This window comes from Bos javanicus, chromosome 1, assembly GCF_032452875.1.
Source record: "Bos javanicus breed banteng chromosome 1, ARS-OSU_banteng_1.0, whole genome shotgun sequence".
Taxonomy (NCBI): Eukaryota; Metazoa; Chordata; class Mammalia; order Artiodactyla; family Bovidae; genus Bos; species Bos javanicus.
Genome location: NC_083868.1, coordinates 9,912,684 through 9,923,907, shown reverse-complemented (window position 1 = coordinate 9,923,907; position 11,224 = coordinate 9,912,684). Strand labels below are relative to the sequence as shown.

General features: G+C 49.3%; 1 protein-coding gene across 1 annotated transcript; it reads right to left on the bottom strand.

Moving 5' to 3' along the window:
- Window positions 1-930: 930 nt before the first annotated feature.
- ADAMTS1 (ADAM metallopeptidase with thrombospondin type 1 motif 1) lies at window positions 931-10,430 on the bottom strand. Its single transcript, XM_061423646.1, has 9 exons — window positions 9,252-10,430; window positions 7,278-7,624; window positions 6,633-6,765; window positions 6,081-6,248; window positions 5,353-5,639; window positions 4,943-5,129; window positions 4,678-4,853; window positions 3,514-3,689; window positions 931-3,343 (listed from the first exon to the last, which is right to left on the bottom strand). Exons 1-9 carry the CDS (start codon window positions 9,982-9,984, stop codon window positions 2,644-2,646), a joined length of 2,907 nt encoding a protein of 968 aa, XP_061279630.1. The 5' UTR covers window positions 9,985-10,430; the 3' UTR covers window positions 931-2,643.
- Between the last annotated feature and the right edge of the window lie 794 nt (window positions 10,431-11,224).

The following is an 11,224-nucleotide window of genomic DNA, read 5'->3' as shown; positions in this document are numbered from 1 at the left end:
CCTTAACCAGAGATTAGCACACCTCTTCCCTCCTCTGCCCCATGCACCTGGCTCCTGAAAATCTTAAATTCAACTGCTCAGGGGAAGAACACCTTGAGTTATTCTGAGGGCAAGCTAGAATTATCACAGGAATCTGCAATTAGCAGGTTATATAGAAGTACTTGAGAAAGGAGGGTGAAAAAGAGGATGAAAATGTAAAGTTGGAAATGTCTGTGGTTAACCACATAATCCGAGTCTTCTAGTAAATATGCTATTTCCTGAGCAAAATGTAGTTACTTTGGAAGCGACCTGAACTTTTAAAGTCACCCATGTACCATTTAGTATTTAAAATATAGTGACTTACAAAAGGTACCGAGAGAGAGTGGCTTGGGTGTTTCACGGTTTCTTCAGAACATCCAGTGTACTCCTAAAGAGCAAATGAAACATGTGGGGAGCTTGGCTCACTGAGCATGCCTATCCTAAATGTAATTATGAAGCATCGTTTTCTATACATTAGCTTAAATGCACGTGTGCGTGTTGTTTCAGTCGTGTCTGACTCTTTGCGACCCTATGGACTTTAGCCCACCAGGCTCCTCTGTCCATGGGATTCTCCAGACAAGGATGCTGGAGTGGATTGCCATGCCCTTCTCCAGGGGATCTTCCTTACCCAGGGATTGAACCTGCGTCTCCCACATTGCAGGCTGATTCTTCACTGCTGAGCCATCAGGAAAGCCCACTGACGTAAACAATTTCACATAATTTTATATACTGGGTTGGCTCAAAAGTTTGTTCATGTTTTTCTGTAACAGTTTACAGAATGAATGAACTTTTGGGGCAACTCAATACATGATGTCGTTGAGGAAAAGATACAAATTCAAATGCATCCTGAACCCGATCGGTTTTCATTTAATATATTACACATAATGCTCACAGAACAAATTTGGCCCACTGTTTCAGGAATAAAGCTTTATTAATACACCACCATGCCCATTCACTTGTGCACTGTCTGTCACTTACATGTTACAACTGCACGGCTGAGTAGTTGTGACAGAGATGGTATGACCTACAAAATCTATTTACCATATGGCTCGCAACAGAAAAAGCTGGCCAGCACTGGTGTATATTATTACTCTAGTAACAAACCTATCACCAAAGATATAATAGATATCTTTCTCTGTAGCAATCACATTACACCAAAGATACAAAAAATACATTTCATTAGAAAAAATCTTACTTCCAAGACACTTAAGAAAATATTCTGTCTTCAAATTCACTACCTATGTCTCAGATTTCCTTCGCAGGAGTTAATTTTCATTAAAACAAGACACGCGTTCAAAAAGTGTCCTTTTATTATTTCTAGTAACATATATCGTATAAATACTCTATTTTTATATGACCTTTTACAAACGCGATATAACTTAAAAGTTTTATCATTAGAAAGAAATGTATAAAAATAAATACGTCATTATAGGCATTTATTACAAACTATAGTCCTTCTTAGAAGGAACACACAAACCAATACTTATAAAGTACATAGAATTTATAGTAATGTATTTTACTATATACATATGGAAAAAAAAAGTTATTTTCTTTCATAGTAGAAGAGCTGAACAGACATTCACCAGGATATGACTGTTGGACCAGCTGCTGGGGGGTGGACCAGCCGCTACCCCTCAGTAGCCTCCCCACCACGAGACATCTGATCTCAAGGTCCCCAGCACTGGGGACCCTGTTGTATACACCCCATTCTCGTTCTGGCATTACATTCTTTTTTTTTTTTTTTTTTGGTGTCTTACCGACTCTCTTCAGACACAAACTGTTTTTTTTTTTTTTTTTCCCCTACATCCACATTCCTTAAGTTGGCTTACATTAGGAGGAAAGAAATACAGGAGGTCCCCAGGTCATCAGGCCTCCTCTAGCTTTTACCAGCATCTTATACATCACTGCTGTTTTTTATTTTTTCCCCTTGTAGAATTTATGGTGTGTTTACAAATACATGCAATTGTTTCTTCGTCAAAAGGAATTCACAAAGAAAGACACAATAACGACACAAGAGAGGAAAGATGGGAGTCATGGGAGTCATGGACATTGCGAAGCATTTCTCGTGCTGGGCAGTCCTGAATTCTTAACTCTAAGATGGCATAAACATTCTCTGAAAACATAGCAGCGGGTAAAGTGATGGTCAAAGATCCCATGTGCATTCCTTTCTCCCTCCATTGATAGTGAGGTAAAGTAAGCCATGTCTTAAAGCAAAAATCTCACCTTCCTCCTGCATTTCATTTCTCAACCTCCGTGATACACAGTATTTCATCAGCATCAGGAAGCAGGGATTGTTCATATTTCTTAAACTTACTTTTGACCATTACTTCTATTTTCATAAGAACTTGTCCAGAACCTCACCAAAGAAATGATAATGCCCTGGGGCTTTCTTGTGCTACCTCATTGGTCAGATATGAATAGTCCTCATAAACTACCCTATCAGATTTGTAACTGGCAGGAAATTCTGATGATCTAACTTCTTTCCGACCTACCTCTATCTACCTCTCAACTCATCGCCACCCCTGGTTGATCACCAGGGCAAGGCGCCCTGGACTCCTCCAGTCTTCTTGATTTCAGTGCATCAGCCCTTCCCCACTGCCCCCTGTCCCTCAACACCACTCGTACTTAACTGCACTCCGCCACTGTGCAGAAGTCTATGTAGTGTTTAGGTTTCTTTAAAGGATCACAGCTCTCATGAGACAACACCCCCCCATCCTGGGACAGACACTGCAAGGTTCTCTTTTTGTAACCCTTCCCGCAAGTCTTGGAACACGGCGACCAGTCCCCCAGCTGCCAGCGGGGGCAAGGCAGGTCCGCACAAGGTCTGGTGCTGGCCGGCTTCACTTCCTTGGCGCACTCTGAAGCGGGCTGTCCGTTGATGTCCCGGCACTCCACGAGCCTTCTCTGCACACCCAGCCCACACGACTTGGAACACTCGCCCCACTCTTCGATGACCCACTCTGAGAAAGTAGGGATGGCGTTGAAAGATTCCTTCTTCTTCTTCACGAAATAGGTGTATTTAATTTTGGGCCGGAAGGCATTGCCCACCGTCAGGACTTGGATGGTTAAGGGCTCCTTGAGAGGGCTGAAGCTTCGAATTCTTTCCAGCGCCGCCGAGGAGCCGCTGTACCTCAGGACACTACCTTTGTGTGTGATGTCTTGCTCCAAAGTGGACAGGGTGAAGTCGCCATTCAGGATATACGTGCCATCGGCAGCTTTGATGGCCAGGAAGCTCCCGTTATTCCTGGATCCTCTATGATTCCGTTGCTTCACTTCAATGTTTGTGGCTCCGGTTGGAATTGTGACGATATCGTGATAGCCAGGTCTGCAAGCAAGAAAAATAGAGAGAAAAATCTCTCAGTCACTGGCTCATTATGTTACTTAGCTTGAAACACCAGGGAATCATGTAAGAAAGTAATTTTTAACCAGACCTGTAAGAAGTTAGTTACATGGAAATGATAAGAACCTTCAGGAGTAAAGCAGTTTAACACTTACTTTGCAGTGGTAACTGATCCAGATACTTTCTTGCATGTAGATCCATTTCCTCCACAGATGCCACATTTATCGAACTTATTTTTGGAGTCTATGATGTGATCACAGCCAGCTTTTACGCACTGTCCTTGCACACAGACGGAGGTGGAATCTGGGCTACATGGGGTGCCATCCACCACCTGAAAAAGGAAGAACAGGTACCTGCTGTCACATGTTAATTAACAAGGCCAAGAGATGATGCTAGGATAAGTCTGAAAATCTTCCTCATTAACATTACATTTCTATCAAGATTAAAATAGTACTCTGCACACTATCCTTCTCTGGCTTCTCTTTTTTTTCCATAGACATCTGAAATATTATAAATTTTTAGATTATCTGTGTCCTATCTTACTTACAGCTAAGGTCAACGAAAGCAGAGCTTTTAGTCAATTTGTTTACTGCTGTATCCTCAGTGTCTAGAATACTACCTGGCAAGGGCTGCTGCTGATAAATCACTCGTATGTTGAATCTGCAACTGGGGACTATTTTCCTAGCCTACAGTGATCATGACTCATGATTATCTCAACCAAATTCAATTCCATTTTCTATCTCAGAGCCAGATTTATCCCCTCAACAAAACAGCAAAGCTATGCTTCTACTAGTTCAATATATGTTCTTAAACACAAGAGTTCTCAATGCTCAGGCTTTCAGTAAAAGTCTATTTGCACATGCTGCTGCTATTCACCCAGTAACAAGTACTTTTGACTATCTTAAACTATTTTCCAAAACCAAGGGATGGTTTTCGTGTTAATATATGATTTACCTATCCATGCATTAAGGGCTTTTCTTCATATATAAGAGTAATAATAAGCCATTGCAGGAATCATTAAGCATTGGATTCAAGCTTCATCCATAACCCCAAACAGCACAAGACTCAAAGCAGGCAGTTACCAATGTATCCAGAAGCAAAGTTGTCCTAACTTGAAACTGAATGTGCTGATATATAAATTTAATATATATAATTTTGACTTAATATATACTTAATACATTAAGTATAATATATTTATAATAATTAAATATTATACATAAACATGTCAATATAAAAATATAAAACAACAAAGGATGCATGAAAAGGTAGCAAGCCAGGGCTTGGGTTCTTAGACCAACAGTCCAAAGAAAAGTGACTACCTTGGGCTGCAAAACGAAGAAGTAGCCAGTGCCTTTGGCTTGACAGATAAGCTTGCACCTGTCCTTGGGCGAGACTCCCGCGTACTTGGGTATCCACTCCACTGCAGGCCCGCTGCCAAAGGAAGCTTTGGAGAATTCATTGTGTGCCTCACACTGTTCCATTCTAAAGGTTTTTCCTGGAAAGAGAAGGAGATGATGACGTTATCCCTTTCCAATCTTCAAGTGCCCGTTTGCGGAGCGTGCTTTTCGCCTTCTCTCTGCTCACCGTTATTCTCCGGGCAGTCCTCGATGTTGCAGGACCTGTAGCGCACGCGCTTGCCCTCACAGTATTTTCCTCCGTTCTTCGGCACGGGGTTGTCACACTCCCTCATCGTATACTGAACTCCACCACCACACGTTCTGGAGCAGTCTCCCCAGGGCCCCCAGGGTCCCCAGCTTCCGTGAACAGGGGTCTAAACAGAGACACAAATCATTAGTGTTAGAATCCTCTATGACAACCCTTTCAGGAAATATAAGAGAAAGATATGGGACACAGAATCAATGATGCGAATCTTTCCTGTATCCCTGTCAGAGGCTACAGGTCAGGTTGCTCCTATGGCATCAAATGTCTGAGCATCTCTTGGTCATTTTCCCTTCTGAATGTCAAAGGAGAATGCATTGTGGTGGATAACTCACATCAAAGTGCTCCTTGTCGGTCTGGTCCAGGCACTGGCCATTGACACACCATTTCCCCTCTCCGCAGCTGGTGCCGTCCGCCCAGGGGAAGTGTTTGGTCTGGCACACCGGCAATCCTCCAGAGGTGCCCGTGCACCAGAGGATCATGCAGGTGCTGGCCGCGTCCGGGCAGTGTCTGGACTCCTCTCCAAATGTGAGCTGGCACTGTCGGCTGGCATCGTACAAGGTCCCCGGGAGATCGGAGGGGAGCTGTATGACGAGCTGGGGCTCGTCCATCAAACATTCACCTGCAAAGAGAAATACCAATGAATGTTAACAAATAGTAACTAAAGGCACGCAGGGGACAGATCAGTTTCAGAAAAGATTTATCATAAGAGATAATACATAGCAAAGTGATTTGAAAGCTGAAGGGTTTGGGAGAGATGCGCCAGAGAGATTTAAATTATTGTTAAGATGTTATTCTTAATGAGTTATTTCTGCTTTAACAATGTCAGGAAATCATCGTTCTGCTAAACACTCAAGTTCATGTACTCCGGGAGCTTCTTGGACAGAAGCACTGTCTTTTATTGGAAATTCAGGTTTAAAAATGTATGCTCTTGACAATGAAAGTCATTTTGAAAGGAGAAAGGGAAAAGAAGAGAAAAGAAAAAAAGAGCTCGTTTAACAAGTACTGTATGAACACGAGGATGGTTGGATAACATCTAGAAAGAGTAGCTGGAGTGTCTTACCATGACCATTATCCAGAAATGTTGTAATCGCGGAGGCACTGCAGGGAGACCAGGGCTGGTTGTGGTCCAGATTGGTAAGCATTGACGCCATCATGTGGGAATCCCGGTTGAGACCATTAATGCCGGCACATTGCTTGGCATCATCATGGGGCATGTTAAACACGTGACCTAAGTAGAAATCCAAGACTCACATTAAAACATATCATTTGCAGCATTTTTTTTCCCCAACAGAGATTCATCTATCTCAAAGTGATATTTCTGAAGAAGAAATGTATCCGGATACCATCTATTTTAGAGACAGTATCTACTTTTCACAGGGTGTGAACCAATGTGTGAATTTCCAAATGTGTCCCTAGCTTCAACTCTCTGATTCTGAATTCTAATAAAGATAACCATGCTGAGAATCGTGTAAAAGCATTTTCTGCAGATTTTAGGGAGCTCTGGCACCTAAAATGGCAATATAATCTGCAGATGCTCCCTTTAACAGTAATACCTAGTTTATCAGCTTGAATTCATGAATTGCGCTTAACTCGCACTCTGGAACAGACTTACCTAATTCGTGAGCAGTAGTGAAGGCGGCCTGTAAGCCATCATCCTCTATGACCGAGCAGCTTCTGCTGGGATCACATATAGTTCCAACATCCGCCATGCCAAGAGTATCACACGTCTGGGTACCACACAGGTCCTACAAGAAGCAGAGATTTGCCCTTATTAATACACACACAGGATGAACTTCGGGATCAAACTGCTTGGTAGGGTGTAGCCTCACATGTGCTTTGGAGCATCTACATTCTTTGTTGCTGAGTAGCCCTTTTAGGAGTATTTTGTGTGACTTTAAGATTTTCCCCTAAGGCATTCACCTAGGACTGTGACACTTGAGATGTTAAAGCTATGGAAGAATTCCCTGGTGGTCCATGGTTAAGACTTTAAGTTCCCAATGCAGGAGGCCCAGGTTTAATCCCTGGTCAGGGAACTAGATCCCATATGCTGTAGCTAAAGACCTTGCATGCTGCAAGTAAGATGCAGGACAGCCAAATAAATAATAAAATAAATATTTTAAAAATTAGGAAAGATTAATCATGCTAGCCAATGAAAAAATACTTCAGTGTGAAAATATTGGTAAAATGCCTTATATACATTTGTTACAAACTGAGTCCCCAGGGAGTCCTGTCATGACTGGTGATGTCTTCCTCTCACCTGTCTGGTGAATAGAATCGCGGTGTCATAGTGCTCTGCATCCCGGTCACTGGGCGGGTTGTGCTGTTTCTGCCAGCTGCAGAAGTTCCGCAGTGTGAGGGCAGCGTTGGAAGTCACTTCTGGGCCCTTCTTTTCCTCGTAGATGACCAGGATCTTTACCACCACTAGGCTCACTGAATTCCGAATGCTGGGGTGTTTGTATAACCGGGCCGCCACGGAGAACAAGGTCAGAAGGTAGTGCTTTAGGTCACTGCCGTGGAACTCGGCCATGGACTGGTCAGCCACAAGCATCGTTTCCACATAGCGGGGGCTGGACACAAATCGCTTCTTTCTTAGGCTTCCAGTTCCTGTAAAGACACAAGGAAAGATCATTTGCTTGGGGACAGTCTCGCCAAGAATAGTTTACCTTCCTAGAGTATATAAGGAAAGCCTAACCAGTCAAAGCAAATAATACAAAAATACACCCGGGGGGCAAACAATAACAAAAATATTTGCATCTCTGTTCACTGCAAATGTTATTTTTAAAGTTTTCTCCTTACTGTAAATGTAAAGGCCATGTGCTCCTCTGAGGGGATCAGCTTTTTTTTAAGTAGCATTTTTTTTAATCCTCTTTGAAATCATGCAATCTGAAAAAGGCAGGATGCACACCCCTCTTTCCAGTCGTAGTAAAATCTTGGAGCAAGGGGAGCAGGCAGAGCCCCTGAGTCACTCTTTCACAGGCCAGGACTCAGATCCTGAATGAGATCATCAGGCTCCACGTGGAAGGCCCCGGGCAGGGCTGGGGCCTCTGCCAAGGGGCCGGGCCTGAAGGAATCTCAGCCCGCACGGCTCGGCTCTCTCATTCCAGGGGTTCCTGGGGGTGCTCGGCTCAGGCCAAATCCGGCACGAGGACCACCCAGTCTGCCCCGGCGCCTACGGCCAGGACTCCTACCGCCCCACGGAAAGAAAGTTGGTGCTGCAGATTCCGGGGTGGGGGTGGGGGCACGATTAATTATTTAGAAAAGAGTTCTCTGACTCCTGACCGTGAACCAGCCCCCTGCCCAGGGAAGTCCTACCCTGGGCTCTGATCACGTAACTGCTTCCAGGAGCAGACGGACAGGGGGAGAAGAATTACATTCTGCAAGCCCGGGGCAGAAAGTGAAGAAAGCGACAAGGCACCAAAGTGACAGGAGGAAAAGAACTACAGCAGAAGCAAGGCACAACAGAGTCCGAGGAAGGCGTGGCAGGAAGGATCGCGGTGACTAACTTTTCAACAGTGTTTCGGAGCATAGGGGTGGCTGCGAGAGGGAGCGCACGCGGGGAGGCGGGCGGGAGGCGCGGAGGCGGGGCGAGCCGCGCGGAGAGACCTCCCAGGCAGGTCCAGTCGAGGGGCCCCGCCGCCGCCAGCCGGTCGGGGTCAGCCTGGTAAGCCGGGAAGGAGACACCGGCCAGCAGAACAGAGGTCCTAACGCAGCTGTCCAGGCTCCAGGGCTGCGCATTCCGAGGGTCTCTCTCCCCCGCCCTCCATCTCCGCCCTCCTGCGGTCTCTGGGTGCGCGAACAGGCAGCGGTTACAAAACTAAGCGGCCAGTTATAACTCGACCGAACGACACATGGACAATCGTTCGCAAGAAATTAACAAGGCAGAAAGAAGTCGCAAAAGCTCACTGTCGACTCAAGTGGAGGGGCTGAGTTACCAGCTCTCCCTTCCAGATCCAAACGCTTCTCCTTAGCAGAAAAAAGAAAAGAAAAGAAAACAAAAAACAACCCACTGATCACTTATGTCCTCTCTTGATCATTCGTGATTGGGGCAAATGGTGAGTTCACCAACCCAGATCTTAAAACACAAATCAGCACCACCACGTCTCGGTCCTGTCCGCAGACACAGTCTTCCGTCTGCCAACAGGACTTTACCCTCAAGTCGTGCAGCCCAGAGAAGGAAGGGAGGGGGAGATGAATGGAGAGGTAAATGGGAGCCGCTCTTCTGGACTGATACCTGTTCGGTGTCCCGGGCGCTGGGGCGCTCGGTCCCGCGGCGCCCACTGCACAGTGGCGTCCTCGCCCTCTGGCCCCGCGCCCCCCGCCAGCTGGGTCTCGTCATCCAAGACCCCGCACTTGGCGCCGCCGTCGCCCCGCCGCCTCCGCCGCAGGAGATGGAACTGCGGCCGCGCCTGCTGCTGCTCCCCAGCTGCGGCGGCGGCGGCGGCGGGGGCCAGGCTCAAGGTGGCGGCGGCGGGCGCGGGTTGGATGAAGTACTCCTCGCCCTGCAGGTAGAAGGCGCCGCGCACGCCGTCGCACAGGCTGAGCGCCGCGGCGGAGCTGGGGTCGCCGTTGACCGTGCCAGAGTAGAAGCAGTGCGCCAGGTCGCCCACCGGATCAGAACGCTGCACGTCCGGCTCGGGTCTGCGTCCCACGGTCTGGAGCGTGAAGCCGGGTGCCAGGAAGCCGCGGTCCAGGTGCAGCTCCAGGCTCAGCTGCCGACCGAAGGCGTCCAGGCGGAGGTGCGCGGTCCTGAGTCCCGGGTCGCGCTCCAGGGCCGGCAGCACCAGCTCCTCGTCCTCCTCGGCTGGGCGCCCGTGCGCGCCCGGCACGACCAGCAGCGCGGCGGCCGCGGCGAGGAGCAGCAGCGGTGAGGGAACAGGCTGCAAGCCCCGAGCCCTCGGCGCCTTGTGCCCCATGTCGCCTCCTGCCGTGCGCTTTCGGAACCCCGCGGGAACCGCGCGCTGCATTCGGGAGGAACCGCGCGCCTCCGAGCGCTGAGCGCACTGGCTATTGTTCGGGTCCGGAGCGCGGAGCCTCGCCAGCTTGGCTCGGGACTGTTAACAAGTTACTCTGATTCTTGCAAAAGGGCGCGCAGAGCCCAGCCGCCGATAGGGCTCCCGGAGTCACTAAAGAGCAGGCGCTGTAGTTCTGTCGGCGCGCGGGAAGTTCTTCTGGGGAAGAGTTGGAGGCACCGCGCAGCAGGCGTTGGCGGGGTGGCTGCTGCGGGGAGGCGCAGCGCCCCGGGACGCCTCTGGGGCCGGGGCGACGGGCCACACGAGGATCGGCGTCCAGAGACCCCCTTCGGTCTCCGCCTCGGTTGCGGTGCACCTCGCTCTCCGCAGGGCTCAGTCCTCTCGGCCCTTCTGCGCGCCCTGGCAATGAGAGACCCCAGGCTCTGAGCCGCTTTCCAGCGAGTGCAAGGACAGAGCAGCCCCGACCGCCTTTTTATATCTTAGACTGAGTCTCCGCCCCTCCCTGACCCCCCTTCCCTCCTCCCTCTTGGCCGCCTTTCTATCCCCGGGACCCCGCCCCCTAAACTCAGTCTGGGCTAAACAGAGCGGTGCGCGAACCCGGGCGGGGGAAGGGGTTGGCTCGGCGCCACGCGCTCGTCAATCTGGGGGCGGAAGACGCAGGAGGGGCCCTGTGACCAGCCCTTTGCACGTCTGGGGCTGCTGCTGGGAGAAGTCCTCTCTCCCACCGCCCCTTCCACCCGCCGTCTTCTGCCCGGACAGCCGGGACATGGTCCCTCTCCCGGGCGGGAGGGAGCGCGAGGATGCCAGTTGCGGGATGGACAGCGGAGTCCCTTCTCCGAGGTTTCCCCGCCCGGGAGCTGTCCCTGCGCCGCCTTCTTCTCTCAGCTCACCCCGTCCCCACCCCCCTTCCCCCACCCCCCGCCGCCAGCCTCCTCCTCTTCAAGCCGGGAGATGAGCCAGGGCTCCCCTTTCTAGCAAAACACCCCACTCCAGCTCTCCATCTCCCGGGCCTGCCTCAGGCCCGTTTGCAGCGTGCTCTCTCTTTGCCCCAACTGTTCTCTGGCAAGCTGGGTAGGGCCAGCGCGTCCCCTAGAAAGCGTGCCTGGGTGAGGAGGCCAGGAGACACTTTCCAGGGGCCTTGATTTGAAAACGCGTTTGGCATCGACCTTCACGCCGGTCATCTGCCCTCCCATCCCGAAACTCCCATCCCGTCCCCCTCCGCCCCGGGCCTTAA

Excerpts from the sequence above, each read along its gene's own strand:
- ADAMTS1 (XM_061423646.1), bottom strand. The coding sequence starts at position 9,984 with ATGCAGCGCGCGGTTCCCGCGGGGTTCCGAAAGCGCACGGCAGGAGGC. Across the intron at positions 4,854-4,942 it reads GGACTGCCCGGAGAATAACG|GAAAAACCTTTAGAATGGAA; the intron begins GTGAGCAGAGAG and ends TTCTCTTTCCAG. Across the intron at positions 3,690-4,677 it reads TCTTCGTTTTGCAGCCCAAG|GTGGTGGATGGCACCCCATG; the intron begins GTAGTCACTTTT and ends TTCCTTTTTCAG.